Source organism: Nyctereutes procyonoides, unplaced genomic scaffold (genome assembly GCF_905146905.1).
Source record: "Nyctereutes procyonoides isolate TBG_1078 unplaced genomic scaffold, NYPRO_anot_genome, whole genome shotgun sequence".
Taxonomy (NCBI): domain Eukaryota; kingdom Metazoa; phylum Chordata; class Mammalia; order Carnivora; family Canidae; genus Nyctereutes; species Nyctereutes procyonoides.
This window is the reverse complement of record NW_026575037.1, coordinates 4,689,218-4,712,313: the sequence shown is the minus strand read 5'-3', so window position 1 is coordinate 4,712,313 and position 23,096 is coordinate 4,689,218. Positions and strand designations below refer to the sequence as shown.

General features: G+C 41.2%; 1 protein-coding gene across 1 annotated transcript in view; it reads left to right on the top strand.

Annotated features, from left to right (window-relative positions):
- The first annotated feature begins 1,759 nt into the window (after nucleotides 1-1,759).
- The window catches only part of ASTN1 (astrotactin 1), a 300,455-nt gene continuing 279,118 nt past the window's right edge, over nucleotides 1,760-23,096 (top strand). The window contains exon 1 of the mRNA XM_055319541.1: nucleotides 1,760-2,042. Coding sequence (XP_055175516.1) covers nucleotides 1,760-2,042 — 283 coding nt within the window. The remainder of the gene's footprint in view (nucleotides 2,043-23,096) is intronic.

The following is a 23,096-nucleotide window of genomic DNA, read 5'->3' as shown; positions in this document are numbered from 1 at the left end:
AAGATTTCCTGGGGTCTTTCTCTTCCTCGGTACCTCCTAAGGGAGAAATGAAAATAAGAATGAATTTTAGGAAGGTCATCAGCTAATAAATCTTTTTTGCAGGGTGTGTGTAATCTACCTCTGGATTAGTTCTCAGGTACAGCAGATTCAAAACACAACTTGTAATGAAGTATTTTTGTTCTTCTTTTCATATTTAACAGGTCTTTCAGCCCTTAAATATAGCTCATCTTCTCTATTCTCATCCATGGACTTGAGTAACCTTGTGAAATATATGGCAATATATGGACTTTCCCTTTAAAGGACATATATACCAGTAAATTAACACCAGGTACCATGAGAATGAAATGGTTTCTAAAATGGAAAGTCCTCCTTGGAAAGTGTGGTGCATTAAATTCCTAGAGAGTAGCAACTACCTATATGAGACTTACAGCACCTAGTATTTAAATCAGCATTGAGTAAATGATGTTGGAAGGCAAACTTTTAAAATAAGTTATTGGTTATCACGGGAGAGAAAGTTCAGTAAAACATCAGATTCCAGCACACACAAACCACTTTTCTACCATGGTTTATTGCATATTGTCATCCTTTTGTTGAGGCAACACTGCCCAGCACTAGTGGAAATAAAATTTATATGGGGTTATTTTTGTTATCTATGCGTTCTACTTCTGATGGGGCTGGTACTGACTTGGCCCATATCCAAGGATACTCTTTCATTTATTTCCAATTTGTTAGCGGTGCTTAGACACTTCAGGTTGCCCCCCGCCCCACTACACACATTTTCTTCCAGCTCTGTTATATTGACGGGATTCTCTATAACTAAAGGCTCCAGATTTCTTTTAGCTGGTTCTACTTTTTTTTTAAATTAATTGTAGCACTCCCCATATCAACTTTATATTGGTTACCATAGATAACATTTGTCACAGAAATGAAACAAAGAACTGAAAAAAGTTGCCAATAAAACTTCTGACCTCCTGCTTCACTGTGCACAGTGCATTGCCTTTGTTTTGTTGTTCACAACTACCTCTTGAGCTAACTATATCTAGAAGCCACATATTTCCTCTAAATATTTCTGCAAAGTTAGTGCTGCGTAAAAATATATATACATCCATTTTTCTCCGCACCCGTTTCTCCAACACACGAATGCAAAATTAGTGGGTAAAAAAAAGGCAAGAATGGGGTCACCCAATCCACAAAATATTCGGGGGAGAGGGGGCTCATTTGCATCTAGAGAGGACCCCCCCCCCCGCACCTGCTCTCAGGAAGCGCCTTTTAAGGTGTGTGTGCCTGTGTGCCCTTCCCAAGCCATCTGGATGGTGATGCGTGGGGGAAGATCTTGCATTGCAAAGACTGATTTTTCGAAAAAATGCTGTGCAGGTAGTTCCCAGCCAAGAGCGTGCTCTGGCCAGGGGAGGCGAAGGAGGAGAAAGGCGGCAGCGCCGGCAGCCTGCTGGGGGCTGACCTGATTCCCTAGAATCCTCAGCTCCCTTCCTCTCTCCTCCGACGTCCTTCCTTCCCTTCTCTCCTCCTTCCCCCCCTTCCCTTCCCCAGCCGAGCAGCTGCGGGGAACAAAGACCGCGGGCGCTCCGGGAAGCAGCGCGCAAGCCCCGCGCCGTGCGCGCGGCGTCTGGCTCCGCGGAGCGGGGCTCTCCGGGCTCCACGTCCCTCCGCAGCCTCCCCCGCCTCCCGCGCTCGCTCGCTCCCGCCCGCTCGCCGCCTCCCCCACCTTCGCGGCGCCGGAGGAAGGCGGCCGGGGCTCAAGATGGCTTTAGCCGGGCTGTGCGCCCTGATCGCCTGCTGCTGGGCGCCGGCAGCGGTGCTGGCCACGGCCGCCGGCGACGTGGACGCGTCCAAGGAGCTGGAGTGCAAGCTCAAGAGCATCACGGTGTCGGCGCTGCCCTTCCTGCGCGAGAACGACCTGAGCATCATGCACAGCCCCTCGGCCTCCGAGCCCAAGCTCCTCTTCTCGGTGCGCAACGACTTCCCGGGAGAAATGGTCGTGGTGGACGACCTGGAAAACACGGAGCTGCCCTACTTCGTGCTGGGTGAGTCCGGGGGAGGTCGAGGCGGCCCGGCGGCCCCCCACCCCCTCCCCGGCGGGCTCCACACACCCACTCGCCGCCGGCCTCCCCTCCCCCACTCCGACCTCCCCGGACCCGCCCCGCGCCCGGCCCGCCCTGCGCACCCACCTGCCGGCCGGCGCCCGGCTGCCCCCGACTTCTCCCCAGGTCCGCGGTGGACGCTGGGCCTTCCACCTCGCAGCGGCCCTCCCTCACAGGGGCGGGTTGCAGAAGCCTCTCCGAAACCGTTCCGGGGCCTTGACCTCCCCGCTTTCCTTCGGGAGCACATTGACAGAGCGCTTGTCTGCTACCGGCTCGACTCCCACGAGCGCCTCTCCCCACTCCCTGGCCACATGCCTCACACCCCCTGGACACCCACTCCCACGGCGTTTCCCGGGGGCCTAAACAGGTATCCACCCCGCCCTCGCCGCGGCCGGTGTGTGCAGGCCACGCTGCACCGGCTGGATCTGTAGCCTGCACTCTCCGAGGGGGCTCTTTTATCTGTCACCAGGTTACTGACACTCTCGGGCCTTCCTGCACTACACTCAAGTTTTCTCTACCCCTGCTGTCCATCCTGGCCAGTCCCACCTTGCCGCCTGCATGCAACAATGTCCTCATCCAGACACCTCCACATGCCCAGGTCCCATCACACTTCCTTAGATAAAGAAATCACCCAACTGTAGTGTGTTGATGTTGGTATCTTTGTCCCCAACGCCACCATAGGCAGGCATAGGCATTCCTGCACACAGTTATCTCCCTGGGGGAAGAGGCTCCCCCTTCCTTCCTTCCTTTGTTTACATTTCTCTCTCAACACCCCTATATTAATTTTCTTAGGCCACAAAACTCCCTCAGGTCCTGGAACCTCTACATCACTTCTAATCTGCCTCTCTGTGTCACTACCAGGCTGCAAACATACTGTGGTCCTGCTCCAGCCTCTTGCAGAGCAGCACAGCTTCCTTTGACTTGGTTCACCAGAATTTTCCTCACTTTCCCCCACCCCCAGATGTCTCTGTCTCCCTGCTGTGCATGCCCACCATGCAGTCTATTTCTTTAGTGATGCTGTAAATCATCCTTATGTTGACCACGAGAGAATTCAAAGGTGACCCAATTCAGAGGTACTCTCTAGATCCCCAAACTGAGAAACCATGAAACTGTTGAGGAGGCTATTGTACCTATTGAATGTCCTGCCAGCTGGAGTTCACTCTGTAGGAACATGGCTTCCTGATGGCCATCCATAGGTTAGAACCACATGTGGAAGGTCCTCTAACATCTCCCTTTATCCACAAGACATTTCTTCACATTGAAAACATTAAGAAGTGGGTGAGTAAACCCCTACTCTCCAATCCCTACGAACAAGCAATTTCAATTCCCTGGTCCTTTGAAAAGTTGGTATTCGGTTCCTGGAGTGCAGCTTAGTTGGCCGTGTTAAGCCCAGCCTACACTCTTGATGGCATTACTTATTTTTGCATTAAAAACATACCAATAACATAATAAAAACTGGGGGCTGGCTGGGAATGGGGACACTGTGGATATGCTGCTCATTAAAATGTGCAATTGCTGGGTTATTCAGTGGATGTAAATTTTGTGTGGAAGTCATGCTGATGTGCAAGTACAATCTGTTCATCATAATTTACAAGAATGAGTATAGGGAATTATGTGTTTCTAAAGAGCCTGTTTTGGGTTTTACATGCAGTGTTTACTGTGCACAAGGAGGGCTGTGTGTGGTGCATGAAGAAAGGGAAATTGGACTAGCAGGTCTTCAAAATCCCACCTCCTTTTTTTCAGACTCCCAAAGCCAGGGCCTAAAGCTGTGATGTGCCTGCTAGGATCCAGTGTGCACAGCAAAAGACCAGATGTTAAAGAATGGGGTTTCTGCACCTCTGTGCAAAGCTGCCCACTGCAGCACCCTGCTGGAGTTGCTATGGTAACCTCCTGCAACTTGGCATTTACATACAGGAACAGACACACTCTCACTTCAGGGCCGGATGCATTTCCTAAATGCATTGATTGTGTCCTTGCCACCACCACCCCCAGTCAATGGGAGCATGTTCAGAAGAAGAGATGTGCTGTTGCCTGTCTCTTCTGACCCAGTATTTCCAGGGGGAATAGGAGTCACTATCAGCTTGGGTGAGGGAGCAGAACTAGGCAGAAAGGGATAGTCCAAGTTCATGGAGGGTCAACCCAAGTGTATATAGTTGCTCTCCAAGTTAAGTTCTGTGGTCTTGGTTTCTGTCACTCATGGCCAGTAGTAAAGGCTGTAGTGACTTTGGTTTAGAGCTTTCCTTACTCTTACCTCTGGAGCTTAGTTGGCTGAAGCCATCCCTTGGAGGAATATGAACCTACCACTCCTGGGAAATTATTGATCATTGACTTGCTCAGCACTCGTAGGTACCATTAGGATAGAGAAGTTAAAAAAAACAAAAGGCCCCTGCCCTTGGGTTTTCTCTAGTCCATGGAAACACAGACTGAAATACTTGGAAGAATTGTAAGTAGTAACCCTTGAGTGTGTGGTAGGGATGGTAAGGGGTGTAGGAATACTGAGGAAGGAACTAGTTGCTTATGGTGAGAGCAGACTCCATGGATAACATGGGCTTCACATGGACCTTGACCCAAATCAGGTCCTTTGGTTTCCTTTTGTCTCCAGGATCAAGTCCTCTTACTTCAGTGAGGCAAACAGGTACCTTATCCTTCTGACTACAGCCAACTTCTCCAGCCTCATATCCCTGCAAGCCTGCCGTAGCCTTTCAGGATGTTTTTCAAGACTTTGCACATGCTGTTTCCTCCACCTAGAATGCTCCTTTCCCCTTCTCCACTTGGCAGCCTTCTAGTCTTCCTTCTATATCCTGTACACATCACCTCTAGTAAGTCTTCCCTATCCTCCCAAGGCCTAGAAGTTAATCCCACTCCTGTGTTCTTCGAATGGATTTAAAAAATCAAAACACAAATGAATGAAATTAAAGATGGATTCAATTTGGCTTGGTAAAGGGAAAGTGAAGTCATTTGAAGGCATGCAACAAAGATAAGCAGTGAGTATGGGATGGTGTGTATGATGCAGCACAGAAATTGGCCTGTGGTAGGAGAGTGGTCAGGACAGTGCCTGGCTCTGTAGAGGGGAGTATGGTTCTCCACTTAGAAGCCAGGCAGTGGAGGGCTGACTTGACAAAGAAAGCCATGGAGCCTGATTTCAAGAAACTACCTCAGCCATCAGTGCTGTGGATTTTGCTTGGCGGATAACCCTGCAGGGCAGTGAAGGGGGTGGGGATAGCTCCTGTTTTCAGTGAGTTTGCAAATTGTTTGGCAATGGCCACATGTAACTTTCAGTTGTGTTTTGTTTGGCTACATGTAATTTTTAAATGTTTTAAATTTAAATGTTTTTAGAGGGCTGCCATCTCTAGGTTGTCATCTTTCCCTTTTCTTTATGGTATTTATCTGACAACTCTAAGCCAGGTAATCCAAACCTGCTTTCAGAAGTGTTGTAGAACTTTACAATATCCCAAATTAATGGCAATTTCTAGTTTAAGATATTCAAATTCGTAGACCTGTGGACCAAAAAGAAGAGGCTATAAATGCAACCATAGGTGTTTTTTTTTGGGGGGGGGGGTCTTAGTGATTGCAATCCAAGAGACACAGAGTCGACGGAAAAAGAAAGTCTGCTCAAATTACAAGCAGAGAGTACAGGTCAATAAAAGCAAAACCCACAAGGTAACAGAACTTGTTCGGAAAGAATTATGATTAGAGCTGGTCGAGTTAAACTGGAGACTACAGAATTGGCTATTTAGCTAACAGGTGTTACATTGGATTTCAGTCCAAAGTAGAAAGATATGTTCTAGGAGCTGGTAAAGCTGCAGTTGACAAGTTACAATTGATGACCTCAAAAGTTCATGGTGGGAATTGAAACGGAAGTTCATGGGCTCTGCTTCTTCAGTGTCTTCCCCAACCTATTCTGAACTACTCTCTTAGCAATGTTTATTTCTCTTTGGAATTTTCCTTAAAAGGCCTACTGCCATCTCAGGAACATATAAAAGCTTCCTAATTCGCCAATGGAAACATCCTATCTCAACAAAAACTTTGTATCTCAGCTTTCAAAACAGTAGACATTCTTGCTTTGGAGGCATATTTGATGTTGACACAATTGGTTAACCTGAAAGGTAGCTTCTGCACTGAAGTGTGGTTTCCTGTGCTGTGAACAGATTAATCAGACTCACTACTATTTGAAAGGGCTGCTCCTCTGTTTCAAATCCAACTATTGAGCTTGTGCATGTGTAAAACTTAGTGAAGAAAGTGGTTTCTCTTGAGCCTTGGTGTTTAGTTTTAACCATCATGGCTCTTGATTGAAGAGGGTACTCCCGAAGATAAATCAATCAGCCTGCAAAGATGTAGTGAGTTCCTACCTGCAAGGTGCTGTTTTTAAACTGTCTAGAGCAGTCCAGTGTGGTGATTAAAAGAATAGGCTTTGTGGTGATTAAAAGAATAGGCTTTGAAGACTGATCTGGTGTCAATTCCTGGCTTTCCACTTATTCCAACAGTGGAGAAAAGTAAGGATCAGAGAGGTTAAATAACCTGTTCATGGTCACATAGCTAACAATTGATGGATCCATCACTCGAACTCGAGTCAATATAGCATTTAAACCTTTCTGTTAGTTACTATTTCGTGCCTTAACATTTTTAAAAATCTGCTCTTTTTCATGGTTGGCTAAAAGAAGCCCTGACAATGGTTAGAATAGGGAAAGTATGGTAACCTAGCTTGTACAGAAGAATCTTTTATGATTTTTGAATAGCCTTGCCCATGGAGTGATTTCCCAGGCAAGGTTTAATGCGGAAGAGAGTGAACTTCATCAAGAAACATTTGCCTGGAGCAGCCCCGGTGGCTCAGTGGTTTAGCACCACCTTCAGCCCAGGGCATGATCCTGGAGACCCGGGATCGAGTCCCATGTCGGGCTCCTTGCATGGAGCCTGCTTCTCCCTCTGCCTGTGTCTCTGCCGCTCTCTCTCTCTGTATCTCTCATTAATAAATAAATAAAATCTTAAAAAAAAAAAAAGAAAGAAAAAGAAACATTTGCCTGAGTAGGTGTTCTTACCTAAACAGAATTGGGGAATTCTTATAGTGTTCAGATTTCTGTAGCCATGTTCCTTGGTGTGTTATGGCATCCACCATCTTGATGAACAATGTGGGGTACCTGAGGATGAAGATACATGTCCAGTGCTCTTCTTAGAAAGACCTCACCAAAATGCAAACTGGGAATCCCAGAAGAAGGTTCCACTGCTAAGTGAAGCCATCCATAAGATCCAGAAGATGCTGTGGTTTTAGCTCCTTGTCCAAGGCCACCACCTTTTGTATTAAGTAGTCCTGTGCTTACAATCCACTGTCAGAGCCCAGTGGAGTTGCTTGAATAGCAGTTTCTCAACTTTTTAATTGGCTTCCAATGTAAAACTGGGCATAATTTTTCTACCTTTCTGCAAAAGGTGAGCTTTTGCCTAATGGGAAATAGCCCTAATGTTTTTTAACATGTCTCCCCATCTCCCCATTTGAGAAGAAACTTTAAAATTTGTTTCTTTTCCTTCCTACTCTCTGCTACGGTAAGCTGCATAGATTAACAGATTTGTATAGAGCGGCAACCCATCCAAGACACGGGAGGATGAATGGTAGCAATCTTAAAGTAGGGTCTTCTACACTTATAACTCACAGTAGCAGAATGCACTAATTTATAGTATTGAGAGGTTTATTATTTACTCTTTGTCTACAGAAATGTAGATTTTTACATCAAAGGCATTTTGAATGCAAGAGTGATGAAATTTACAACACTTCAAATGCTCTTCTAGATATACTGATAGGTTTGAACTCAAGTCATTGGAATTTTTGAAGGAAAAATAAAATACAAGCTTAATTTCTTTATTTTTCTTTGTGGAGTAAAGTTTGAGATCTTTTTTACAGAAAAAATATATATAACACATTTCATGTATTTGTATTTGTGATGGTTTTTTTAGGGATATGATGAAACCCAAAAGGCTAGTAGTTTCTCAGATTAAGGCCAGTTTATGGATACAGAACTTGGCATCCTTTCAGCAGGAACGTGCTGGGTCTTTATTTCTCCACTTTTACACCAAGTTCAAATATATGCACACAGATGGTAGAAAAAGCTCTATTTTGAGAAAGTTAATCCCTCAGGACATGTTAAAGCCTATGGTAATTTCTAATGTACCACAATTTGGCATCTATCCTCATTTTTTAATTTTTATTGTAAATATGTAGTAGTTATTATTTTGTATTTTAATCACATACAATTTAAAACTTTGAAGAAACAAATGAAGAGCCTCTGTTGATTCCTGGGTTTCCAAGGAACAAAATTTGTACAAATTAAATTGTTGCTGATGGTAATCTAAATTGATATGTGACAACCTTTATAAAATAGTTTGATATTACACAGTAAAGTTGATAACATGCATGCCTCATGACCTAGCGATTCCATGTTTAGGTATTTATCACACAGGAATTTTTATATGTATATATTGTTAACTTAAAAATGAAAGTTATTTTATCACCAAAAAAGTGTTTATTTGGGAGTGGCAGAGAACTGCATTTGAGGATGTGCAAGTGGTGGCAAAACCATAGGCAAGTCTAACAAACAAAAGGAGAGAAATGTTATTCTATGGAGAAGAAGGAAGAAGTTGAGGGAGGTTGTTTGAATGAAAGTCCAATGGAAAAAAGCAAGAATTCAGGGTGATAATAATTTGTCATCGGTTGGGTTGCAAGGCTAGTTGGCTTCTTGTAGAAGATTCAATGTACATCTTCCTGCTGGGACTTGATCATTCTTTCCTCTGGATGATTCTTCTGTTGGAGTTTGTAACTGACACTTCTCCCTGTGATTGACAATGAGTGGTAGGGCTCCCCCTTCCAGCCTCCCTGCTTCACTTTAGGGAGATTTTCCTTCATTAATTTTCACAATACACGTGAATATTTGTAGTAGTGATATTAGCCATGGCAAAACCTGGAAACAACCCAACGTCCATTAACAGGAGGCTAGAAGTATAGGAGGTGTTACAGTCATCCAATGGAATGTTATCCGGCCAGAAGAATAGATGATTTAGAGCCACATGTAGGAACACGGACACATGTTAAGTGAAAATAAGTAACTAGCTGAAAAATACATACAACGTGGTTTCACTTATATAGAATTCAAAATAACACGTTTGAAGATATATAAAGATGTAAATTTTTATGTAAAGCAAAGCAACACAAAATAAAGGATGGGTGTTACCTCTGGTGGAAAGGGAAGATAATGCAAAGGAAGAGGGGAAAAGGGGGGCTTCAGACATCCTGGTGGTATTTCATTTTTGTTTTTCTTCCTTTTTAAAAAAAATACTTTAATTTCTTATAACAGTTTTAGGTTTACAGAAAAACTAAAGAAAGTACAGAGTTCTCATACCCCACACCCATTTTCTCCTGTTAGTAACATCTTATGTTGGTATGATACATTTATTACAATTTGTTACATATATAATTTATTACAATTAACTAACATTGATCTATTACTATTAACTAAGGTCCATCCTTTATTTAGATTTCTTTATTTTTCCTTAGTTTTTACACAATATCTTTTTCTCTTTTCCAAGATCCTACCTTACTTATTACCACATTACATTGAGACATCAAGTCTCCTTAGACTCCTCTTGCCTATGGCAGTTTTCTCAGATTTGTTTTTGATGACCTTAACAATTTGGGGGAGTATTGATCAGGTATTTTGCAGGATATCCCTCAACTGGGTTTTTTGTATTTTCCTCGTGATGAGACTGGGGCTTTGTGTTTGGGAGAGGAAGCCATTTTCATCACTTGTCAAGGGTACATTCTGTCAATATGACTTTTAGCATTGTAACTATTGACCTTGACCACCTGGCTGAAGTAGAAATTGTCAGATTTTTCTACTGTAAGTTACTCTCTTTTTCCCTTTCCCTGCTGTTCTCTTGGAAGGAAGACACTATGTGTAGTCTATTCTAAAGGGATGGTGAGCTCTGGTCCACCATTTAGAAAGCTGAGTATGTAAATTAGTTTGAATTATTGTACATGAGACAGTTGTCTCTTGTATCTCTCATTAATGCATGTATTTAATCATTTATTTATATCATAGGGACTCACAAATACTTGCTTTATACTTTGAGTTATAATCCAATACTACTTTATTGATTTTATTGCTGAAATTGTTCCAGCTTTGGCTAATGGGGAAGCTCTTTGAGTTGACTTCTGTGTCCCTTTGACATACTCTCATCAGTGTGGGTGTTTGTTTTGGTTTTGGTTTTGAACATTTTGTTACTTTCTGCCACTTTCTGCTCCAGCTTATTTTGTATATTGCCTACCCACCACACCCCCAGAGTTCTAGAATCAGCTTTTTCCAGTTAGCCCTGATTCTTTTCACTGAAGAATGATATTAGAAACCAAGATCTAGGCACTGTGTATATTTATTTATACTGGGGTGTTGTTGCTTCTAGCCTCTTTCAGCTGGCAGAGCACGGAAATACATGTGTGTATACTAACTCACATGTACACACATCTCTATAAATATTTCTATAAGTAACCATCTGTATCTTATTAAGCTAGGCATGAGTTCATGCTAATGTATCTGGCTGTAATCCATTATCTAATTATCATGATCTAATCCAGTATCTAAGCCATGGATCATTCTAGCCGCCTCCCTTTGCTCATCCTATTCCAGCAGTGAGAAATCTGGTTCTCCCTATCTTCCATCCATTTATTTAGTTGTCCAATTCCACTATGCATCCATAACAGTATCAGAATTGTTTATCCATATGCCAGTGGGGAAAAACTTGATTAATTAGAGGATAATTCTTACATACAGCATCTTTTATCTTTAGTCTTAAAAGACCAACCAAAGTTATTTAGTCCTCCAATCTCCAGTGAAGTTGTTTCAGACATTTTTGATACAATTAGTATTTTGTCTCACTCTGTGTTCCATCTTAGGATCACCTAGCTTCAATTGGCTCTTTGTGCTCTAAAGTTCTATGTTTTGGGGTTTTTTTCCCCCCTATGGGTTTTTAACAAATGAAATGCATAGTGTCAAATACCTACAATTATAGCATCACACAATGGTTTTACTGCCCTAAAAATCTCCAGCCAGGCAGCCCCGGTGGCTTAGGGGTTCAGCCCAGGGTGTGATCCTGGAGATCCTGATCTCCATCCTGGGATGGAGTCCCATGTCGGGCTCCCTGCATGGAGCCTGCTTCTCTCTCTGCCTGTGTCTCTGCCTTTCTCTCTTTGTATCTTTCATGAATAAATAAATAAAATCTTAAAAAAAAATATCCAGCCACTTCCCTCATTTCACCCTCCCCTCATTACATCCAAACTCTGGCACCCACAGATTTTTACTGTTGCTGTAATTCTACATTTTTTAGAATGTCATATTATTAGAATCCTACAGTATGTACCCTTTTCAGACTTGCCTCTTTTCACCCAGCGTTAGGCATTTAAGATTCATCCACCCCTCTGTCTCTGTCTCTGTCTCTGTTTCTCTCTCCCACCCCACCCCCCCCCCGGCTTGATAGTTCTTTTTTTATTATTATTACTGAATAATATTCCATTGTATGAATATACCACAGTTTGTTTATCCATTCACCTGCTGAAGAACATTTGATTACTTTCAGTTTTTGGCAATTATGCTATAAATATTAGCATGTGGGTCTTTATGTGCTCTCTTGTTTTATTTATGTAATTTCAGTTCAGAGGTTTGAGTTAATCATACTCTCAATGCACAATACATTTTGTCATAGGCCTGTGAAAACCTGCCTCCTTCCAATGGTTCATGTATTTGGCTGTATCTCTTTACTACTACTCCCAGCTCCCACCCACCCTTTCCCATAGACAGACACTCTAATTTTCCTAATATTTATCTTTTTTGGGACGGTATGTGTTCCTGCAAAAAGTGAAGAGTTTTGTGTTCATGTATTTTTAACCTAACTAAACAGTGATGTTAATATAAAATATAATATAAATATAAAATATAATATAAGTAAATATAATATAAATATGATAAATATAAAATAGAATATAAATAGAATATAAAATGTAACATATTGATTCTTCTTTTCAGTCAGCACTATATTTTTAATACCTACTCATGTTACTAGGTATGGATAGAGCTCAACACTTCCTGAGTTTTCTGTAATGATGACAATGCTCTACCTCTGCCTTATGCAGTGTGATAGTCCCTAGGCACATGTGGCTCTTCAGCACTTGAAATGTAGCTAGTGTAACTGAGGAGCTGAATTTTTTACTTTTTAAAAAAAATTTAACTAATTCGCATTTAAGTAACCTCACGTGGCTGGTGACTACCATATTGAATAGTACATATGTAGAACATTTCCATCATCATTGCAGAAAGGTTTATTGGATATTACAGGTATAGCCTATTGATTCTGATTGCTGCAGAGTACTCCATGATTAGCATCCACCACATTTATCAGTCCTTTCAATAATGGTTACCAGGTCATCTCCAGCTCCTCATCACTATAAACAATGCTGCAATAATCATCTTTGTGTATATTTCCTTGGGGACTATTGTTAAAATTTCTCTGATATATATAAGGAGTAGAATTGCTACTTCATAAAGGTTACGTATATTTAATTTGACTAATACTGTCAAATTGTGCTCCAAATGGCTCTACCAATGTGCATGCTCATCAGTAGTATTTGAGGGTCACTATATCCTCATACCACATCATCCAGTGTTCTCATATTTGTCCGTTAGCTAAGTGTAAGGTGATATCTCATTGTTATTTCATATTTTCAGAAGCACTTTAAATACTAAGGAGATTATCTCTTTCACTGTAATAGGAGTTACAAATAAAAATAATGTTTCCCCCAGATTACTATATGTCTCTTGATTTTACCCAGGTTTTTGTGTAATTGATTGGTTTTCCAAAAGCGTTGGAATTTCCTGAAAGTTAGTACTTATTTTTGGCTTCCATACCTTAAGTCTCAGTTGGAAAATTCTTCCTCACTTTAAGATTATAAAAGGATTCATCATTTTTTCTTCTTATAGTCTAATGGTTTCATTCTTTGCATTTAAATATTTGATATATTTTGAAGATTTTGGCATAGTCTATGAGATAAAACTTCATCCAGATGTACTGGAGGAAGTACCAACTTTAGCTCTCCAGATGGTTACTCAAATGTCTCCGTGCCATTTATTAAATAGTTTTTGATTTCCCTTTTGATTAAAGGTGTTAAGTTTATCACATACTGAATTCCTTAATACATTTAGATCTATCTAAACTTCTGTTCTAGTACTATATATATAGTCATGTGCCTATCCACATTGCTTTAATTATTGAAGCTCAACTCTATGTTGTAGTATTAAGTTTTAATATTTGATAGGACCAATCACTGTCTGCTACTGTTCTTTTTCAAGGTTCTTCTAGCCATTTTTTTTCAGATAAACTTTCAAAGAAGCTTGTCCATTTCTTAAAAAGAAAGAAAAAAGAAAACCAGAACAAAATAACAAAATCTAGATGTTTTTGTTTAAAATCTTGTTAAAATTTTTAAATAACTTAGGGAGAATTAAATCCTTATGATGTCGAGTTTTTCTACTTAATAACTTAGTGTGTTGGGATGCCTGGGTGGCTTTGCAGGTGAGCCTCTGACTTCGGCTCAGGGTGTGATCCTGAAGTCCCAAGATAGAGTCCCACATCGGGCTCCCTGCAAGGAGCCTACTTCTCCCTCTGCCTGTGTCTCTGCCTCTCTCTGTGTCTCTCATGAATAAATAAATAAAATCTTAAAGAAAAAAAAAAAGAACTTGGTGTGTTTGTGTTTATTTAGGCTTCTAGTCTACCCTTTAGCTTTAAAATTTCTTCTTTCTCATAAAGTTCTTGTGCATTTCTCGCTGGACTTACTTCTAGGTATTTTGTGATTCTGTACTTTCATTAAAGGTCTATTATATATACACATATGTAGCATATATAGTATATATTTTATATGTATGTATATATATATCCTAAATGATTGCAGTTTGTGTATATCAAAGATATTGATATTGGTGTGTTAATTTTCAGCTGCCACTACCTTAATAAATTCTTTAGTTATTGTTATGTTTCAGTTGGTTCTTATGGATATTTTAATTATGCATACATATCTTAGGCAAATATTGATCATTTATATGTCCCCTCAAATTTTTATTTTTAGTTTTATTTTTTAAAGATTTTATTATTTATTCACAGACAGAGAGAGAGAGAGAGAGAGAGGCAGAGACACAGGCAGAGGGAGAAGCAGGCTCCATGTAGGGAGCCTGATGTGGGACTCGATCCCGGGTCTCCAGGATCACACCCCAGGCTGCAGGTGGCACCAAACTGCTGTGCCACTGGGGCTGCCCTCAAATTTTTATTTCTTTGATTTTATTTTCTTGTCTTACTACACTGGTAGTAACTACAGTATGACGTCAAAAATATAATGTGATATCTTGTCTTTTCTTGACTCTAATGGTAGCAACACTATTGTCTTGCCATTATAATTGCTTTGTGTTAATATTGATAAACTGTATCATGTTAAGGAAGAATTGTTTCCTTTTTTTTAATATATTTTTTAAAATTTAAATTCAATTTGCCATCATATAGTACAATACCCAGTGCTCATCCCATCAAATGCCCTCTTCATTGCCTGTCACCTAGTTACCCCATACCCCCACCTCCCCTTCTGCAACCCTTTGTTTGTTTCCCAGAGTTAGGAGTCTCTCATGCTTTGTCACCCTCTCTAATTTTTCCCATTCAGTTCCCTTCCTTTGAGTGTTTCTTTCTTTATCAAGAATTATTTTTTTTAAAGATTTTGTTTATTTATTCTAGAGAGAGAGTGAGCACATGAACAGGGGAGGAGCAAAGGGATAGGGATGGAGAAAGAGTTTCAAGCAGACTCTGTGTAGAGAATGGAGCCCCATATGGGGCTCGATCTCCCGACCCTGAGATCATGACTCGAGCTAAAACCAAGAGTCCAACACTTAAGTGACTAAGCCACTCAGGCCATATCATCAAGAATGAATTTTTTTTAAATACTGAAAACTTTTTAGTATCTATAATCATGTGATTTTTCTTCTTAGATTTTTTTTTAGATTTTATTTATTTATTCATGAGAGACAGAGAGAGGGACATAGGCAGAGGGAGAAGCAGGCTCCCCTCAGGGAGCCCAAAGTGGGACTTGGTCCCAAGACCCTGGGATCATGACCCAAGCCAAAGGCAGATGCTCAACCCCTGAACTACCCAGGTGCCCCTCTGCTTAGATTTATTAAAAGGTTAAATTATATAAGTGGATTTTCTACTATTAAACTATCCTTGCATTCCTGAAACAACCCTCACTTGGTAAAGAGTGAGAGTTATTCCTTTAATGTGTTTCTGGATTCTGTTTGCTATTAATTTATTAAGGATATTTTGCAACACAGTGTTCCTATGTAAAGTTAGCCTCAAATTTTCCTTCTCTGTATGTATAATCTTTGTCAGGATTTGGTATCAGTTTTACATTTACTTTACAGAATAAGTTTTAAGATTTTTTTCTTGTTTGCTAAAGAGCAATTTATATAGCATTGAAATGATCTATAAACCAAAATGTGTGAGAGGAAATGCAGTATAGAAATATATAAGCACCATCTCTGGGACCTATGTCAAAAGTTGACAGCCTTTATTAAAGGGGGCATGAAGCTAGGGATATAAGCATAGAAATGCCCAATGAGACTCTTTCACTGTTGCCAGTTTCTAGGTGGCTTTTATAACTCTCAGTAGTGAGGGAATACTTTCAGTGAATGTGCCACACTACATAGCTCCAGAAGGCAGCATCCCCAATAACAGTTGTATACATATAGCATCATCTGGAGGTATATAGTACAAGTTTGGGGACATCTAGTGGACCTGATTGATGGCTTCAGATTGGCTTGTTTTCCTTTTATATCTACTTTCCCCTCAAATTTTGGAAGTTAAAATTCACTCACTTTTCCCCATTATAATCTTATCCTGTGCCTGGACCTCATTCTCTTTCCTATATCCCCTCTCCTGTGTTTCCCAGTGATCTCTGGATGTTTTTTTTTCCAGTCTAGTACTAATCAGAATATGACCTGAATGGGTACAATGGCAAAAGGTGGACAAATTTATTGAGACGTGTCCTCTGAATACTTTCTCAGAATGTTCTCTAAGCATATAGGAGGGGTGGTCATTCTCTCTTTTCTTCACTGATGCTTTCATACCAAGTGTTCTTAGCATCAGCATCATGAATGGGCTCCCAAGTCCATTAAGTATAAAATTTGTGTGTAAGTGCAATTTCCTGGAAGGAGAGTGCATAGCTTAATCAGATTTTTAAAGGGGTACTGTAAGTAGGAAAGAGGTTTATCTTCTGGAACAATGAGACCTTTAAAAATAGCTTAAAGAAGAAAAGTTTATTCTCTTTCAGATGACAGTTCCAAGGGGAGGGGTTCAGTTTGGAAGAGCAGCTCCATGCACTTCTTTAGAAACCCAAGGTCCTTCCATCTTGCTGCTCTGCTGCCCCCTCCTCCCCCAAGTCATCCTCTTCTCCTGCCTGGACAAGCAGATTGACCAGAATATATTTCTGCTTACAGGAAGGAGAAGGGCAGAAGTACAGGGTGACGATATTCTTTTCATTTAAGCAAGTGACACAACATTGCCCATATCTCATCTACTCTCATGCCCATGAGGAGAACTTTGTCTTAAGTCCAGGGAAATGACGCTCTTCAGTCTTAGCTGAGTGGCCATGTGCTCAACTTAAATTCTAGTCAGAAAGAAAAAGGGAATATGGAGTGCCTGGGTGGCACAGTCAGTTAAGCATCTGACTCTTGGTTTTGGCTCAGGTCATGATCTCAGAGTCCTGGGATAGAGCCTCACGTCAGGCTCTGCTCTCAGTGGGGAGTCTGCTTGAGGATTCTTTGTCTCCCTCTCCCTCTTCTCCTCCCCCTGCTCACATGCTCTTTCTTTCTCTCTCTCAAATAAATAAATCTTTTTTAAAAAAAGAGAAAGAAAGAGAAGTTCGGTTTTTGGGAAAAGAGTAGTCTCTGTCACAGGGACTTCAAAAAAATTAAGAACCATCCTTCTAGACCCATACAGTTCTACTCTCCTTCCAGAAGACACTTCCTTTTTGGAAGTACACATCATAAGCTCTATCACCTTCTGCACCTCCTTGTCTTTACTCTTGGTACTGCTCCTCTGTTTTTTTCTGTCTCATCTCCTGCCTTTCCCAAGCACATTTCTTTAACTATGCAGACCTTGGTCAAAACACCTATTCTTAAAGGGCAAGATACTGGATACATTAGGCTTTCCGGGATGTACGGTCTCTGTTGTAGCTACCTAACTATATCATTTTCGTGGAAAAGCAGCCATAGACAATATGAAAATAAATAGGTGTGGCTGTTCCATTAACACTTCATTTTCACAAATAGGCAGGTGACCCACATGTCACCGTTTGCCAACCCTTGATGTTGACAATATATCCCATTCCCTACTTTATAAATCCCTTGCTTCCCAGCACTTCATTGACTTTCAAAACCCCGGTTCATTCACCGGTAACTGTGATCACAACGCCTCATCTCTGAAAGTCTTCTACCTCTGAAACTGGTCTGGTCATACCACAGATTGTTCTTTCCAGCTCTTTCCTGCTCTCCCTTATATTCTGACTGATATTTGACCCTTGAAATTTACCATTTCATTGATCCTTTTATTTATCCCTTTGTCTTTTATAATGCTTCTGGCAACTCTTCCTTTGTACCTTTTTATTAGAATCCTCAATTTCATTGCTTCTTGTTGCCATACAGCATCTACTAGTAAATGTTCAAATTTGGATCAGTTCCCCCATATCACATGCTTTACCTTGTTTGGACTGGTGGTACCATAAATATAATGGTTCTAATCTCAGTTTGGCCCTAAACATAACTTACTATTTTTTTATTGTTCTTGATCAACCTGTCTTCTCATTGCCCTAAGTGACTATTTCAAAGCTTTAGTGGATAGCTATGCTCCCAGTCTAATTTCTGTTATCTTTTCATGTAGTTTAAGACCTTGCCTCATAACTTATCTAAAAATTGAGGCTGATTATCAGGCACAGTTTCTGTACACCCCCATCTCTCAAAACTTGTAGACATACTTCCACATTCATCCTCAACTTCTCATTTCCAACTGCCAATATCTTTTTAGCAGCTGCTAGGTATTGGTTAGATTCCTAGGCTCTAGGGATGCAGTGAAAAATAAAAAAGATTCCGTATTCACAGAACGAAGAATTCTGTCTTTTTTGGGGCCTCACTGTATCTATGATTCCTCTCTTCTAGATTTTCCCTTTATCTTGCCCGTTCCTTTTCTTAAATCTCTCCCTTCAGCCTATAGTCATGTGTCTCCTGTCTTAAAAATAAAATTGCCCATTTACTAGTATATCCTCTTAGCAAGCTCCTGATCAGTCTCTCCCTGTGCAGAATGGATTTTAGCTTCCTGACTGTTTCATGGTGCAAAGGTGCCATGGGAAAACCCAGGGAATACTCTTCTGCCCTTATCTTAATGGTCCCAGTGTTGCATTGCCACCGCTGATCTTCCTTGAAATTGCCTCCTCCTTTTCTTGGGTAACACAAAGGTATGAAGATACTTTGTAAAACTAGAAGAAAGCCAGAATGGCCAGAGCAGGAAAACAAGAGAGTCCTTTCCATATCAGCTGGTGGCACCTTCAAAAGCTTTATTATTTTCCAGCTTATGATACCATATTGACTCCCCCAGGACCTGCTGGAAAATGCTTGGGATTCTTAGCAAGGCATTAAAGGACTCTAGGATTTGGCTTCTGCCTGTCTCATACTGTATTGGGTTGACCTCATATTAGTTTGGAATTTTTCCATATTGGGTAAGAGAAAACTCAACCTGAACTGAAGTAAATGATAAGCGTGATATGTTGCCTCAGGTCAGTGAAAGTGGTAATCAGGCTCACTGTTGTTATCAGGGCTCCAACTTGCATCTCCTCAGTTCTCACGACATTGGCCTCCTCTGTGAGTGGTCTGCATCCTCATACAGGTCCTCAAACAGCTCTAGCAGTTGTAGGCAGGATGGAGTGTGTCCAGAGGAAGTGTCAGGATTGCTTCTGAGAGCTTACATGAGAGGAAGAAGGCTGCTCTCTCCCAGCAGCCCTGCAAACCACTCCTTGCAATTCATCAGCGTGAGTTGACTTAGGGCTGCCCATCCCTGGACCAATCTCTGTGTCAAGAGGGATGCAATAACTGCTCTGCTTCAACCAATTGGCCCATTTTAGAGCAGAGGTCATACTCCCAGACTGCATGGGGAGAGGGAGGGAGAGTGAGGAGGAAACTTCGGAGTCACTTCAGCCCATTCTGCTTCATACATCATGAATACTGACCTATTATTCTCTCTCCCCACCCCCCAATTCCTTTTGTCCTTCCATATACATCTTAGGTACAACCTCCTCTTCTGAGGGTTCTTTGTCCTCTCCGTTATCATAGCACTCTATGCATACTTCCCTAGTAATACTCTGTAAATATAAAATTATCTTCTTTCTCATTTGCCTATCCCTTGAAAGCATAAATTCCTCCAAGGCAGACAATTTCTATTCTTTCCTTTCCTTTTTTTAAAAAAAGATTTATTTATTTGAGAGAGAGAGTTATTGTGCATGCACATGAGCTGGGGGGGGCAGACGGAGAGGGAGAGAGAATGCCAAGCAGACTCCCTGCGGAATGAGGAGCCCAATGTGGGGCTTGATTTCACAACCCTGAGATCATTACCTGAGCCAAAACCAAGAGTCAGACACTTAACTGACCAAGCTACCCAGGGGCTCCAAAGGCAGATAGTTTCTTAATCATCTCATTATCCTCAGTTTCTAGTACCAGGCTTGTTTGTTTGACATGGAGTATGTATTTCATGAAGACACATTGAGCTTGATCTCCCTGACCTTCACCAGGCTGATTCCTGAGGAACTTTGGCGTTTAGCTCAGTGGTTCCTTTTTTTTTTTTTTTTTTTTAAGATTTTATTTATTGGGCAGCCCTGGTGGCTTAGCGGTTTAGTGCTGCCTTTGGCCCTGGGTGTGATTCTGGGGACCCGGGATCGAGTCTCGCATCGGGCTCCCTGCATGGAGCTTGCTTCTCCCTCTGCCTGTGTCTCTGCCTCAGTCTCTCTCTCTCTCTCTCTCTGTGTGTCTCTCATGAATAAATAAATAACATCTTTTTTAAAAAATAAGATTTTATTTATTTATTCATGAGAGGAACATAGAGAAAGGCAGAGACATAGACAAAGAGAGAAGCAAGCTCCCTGTGGAAGCCCAATGTGGGACTCGATACCAGGGTCCTGGGATCACGATCTGAGCCAAAGGCAGATGCTCAACCATTGAGCCATCCAGTTGCCCCAGCTCAGTAGTTCTTAAAGTGTCCCACAAACCCGTCCCATAGGCTCTTTGAAGTGAAAACAATTTTCATAATATCAAGATCTTATTTGCCTTTTTCACTGAGTTGATATTTGCACTGATGCAAAAGCAGTGGTGGGAAAAGCTGCAGGTAACTTAGCAGGAATTCATGCAGTGACACAAACCATACTGGTAGCCATTCGGCTTTTCACCACATCCACAGTTGTTTCACAAACCCAGTTTTACTTGAGGGATTTCCTAGCTGCAGCAATACAATTATTTAAATGTTGGCCCTTGAACGCACATGTCTTCTCAATATTCTAACTGACAGAATGGAAAGCACACGTATAACTTCTGTACAAGCCAAAGTGTGAGTGTTTGAGTTGCAAGCTCAACTATCTGCTTTTGTCGTATACCACAGTTTTTGCTTGATGGAACAAATGAACTGTATTTATTCAGGCTTGGGAATTTGGCCGACATTTTCTTGAAAATGAACAAAGTGAGCTTGGAAAATAACTGACAACATTTGTAGCCAACGATAAAACACAAGCTTTCAAGAGAAAAAAAAAGGAATATTATAACAACTTGTGAATGCCACAGTGAGCTTGACAGCTTTTCAATACTTATAGACTTGACTCATAAGACCAGTAATGCTATTCATGAATGAGAGTTTTTGCAGTTGTATAATGAACTGTGCCAACATTTGGAAGATCTGTGGAAATCCATGAGCCACTATTTTCGAAACGACCAGTACATGACGTTTTAAAACTGTGCATGAGGGATCCCTGGGTGGCTCAGCGGTTTAATGCCTGCCTTCGGCCCAGGGCATGATATTGGAGTCCCGGGATCAAGTCCCATATCAGGCTCCCTTCATGGAGCCTGCTTCTCCCTCTGTCTGTGTCTTTGCTTCTTTCTCTCTCTGTCTCTCTCGTGAATGAATAAATAAAATCTTTAAAAAAATAAAAAATAAAAAAATAAAACTGTGCATGAGTGGGATGCCTGGGTGGCTCAGTGGTTGAGCATCTGCCTTCGGCCCAGAGCGTGATCCTGGAGTCTCCGGATCAAGTCCCACATCGGGCTTCCTGCATGGAGCCTGCTTCTCCCTTTGCCTGTGTCTCTGCCTCTCTCTTTCTCTGTGTCTCTCATGAATAAATAAATAAAAATATTAAAAAAAACTGCATGAGTAAAAATGTACATTCAGATTTCAACATGGATGGTAGATTTCAACATGGATACAGAATATTCCATGTATGGTTTCTATTTCCACGTTGCCATTCACCTTTAGGTAGCTAATACTTACTGAGCTTTGGTGTAGTAGCAAAAACAATATCCACAATTTTCTGAACTAGCTATTAAAAGACTGCTCCCTTTTCTATTTTTTTAAAAGATTTTATTTATTTATTCATGAGAAACACACAGAGAAAGGCAGAGACACAGGCAGAGGGAGAAGCAGGCTCCCTACAGGGAGCCTGAGGTGGGACTCGATCCCAGGACCCTGGGATCATGACCCAAGCCAAAGGCAGACGCTCAACCACTGAGCCACTCAGGCACCCTCTTCCTTTCTAAATGCATCACTCTGTGAGGCAAGATGTTCTTCATCTACTTCAGCCAAAGTATTCTGCAGTATATTTAATGCAGAAGCAGGGATGAGAATCCAACTGTCTTTTATTAGCTGGATATTTATTTTTAAAAAGATGTATATTTAAATTAAGAGTTTTGAAAAATGTTAGATGATATCACTCCTCTCAGTGTTTTTTTTAATAATAAAAGTACTGTTTTTTCCCCTATAAAATACATGGTTTTGTTAACATGTAATAGGTTCTTTATTACTGTTTTTAGATGAATTAATAATTATTTCTCAGTCTGGGCTTCAAATATGGTAAAATTGATAAAGACATAGAACCACAAGCTTTTGTGGTTCCCATAATTTTTAAGAAGGAAAATGGTTGCCGATACCAAGAAGTTTGGGAATGGCTGACCTAGCCCACATGACACCTCAGCCAGGAGCTGACCCTGTTACCCCAGGGAGAGTTAATTATCCTGCGTGTGAATTGTATAGGTCTTGGTTTCTATCTCTGTCACAACACTTCCCACAGAGCAACATATTGGTTTGTATGCCTGTTGTTTCTAGCCTGTGGTCCTAGTGCTGCTGCTGCATATCTGATACACAGCACTCAGTGAATGAACAGAAGAATGAATGAGCAAGTGAATAAATGGAGGTTCCAAGGGCTCCTCATTCCACTCTAGCTCTGTTTTTACTTTATCGAATTGTAATGAGTATTCTATGGTTCCTCTGTAGGACAGAGCCTTATATACACACATGATAAAAAGCTCTACCAAGTAGATGGATGGCTGTGTTGAGCCCTCATGCCCTTCAGCCATGTGGGGAATTTCTAACAGTCAGAAAGAAAAAGTAGTTGATTAAGAATCTCATAGTCATGGTGCTTGAAGGTACTGGTGTACAGAGGTGCTTTTCTTTAGTTCACTTTCTTCAGAACGTTGAATATACTATACAGTGAGCCTGGAAGACACACTGTTATCATTACTTAAAGGTCATGGGAGAGGCCCATTGAGAAACTATGACATTTAAAGCAATTTTGGCTTATTTCCTAGGGGTTTTGAGAGTATAGGCAAGGGGTATGGCTATTGTTCTAGACTCACTTGGAAG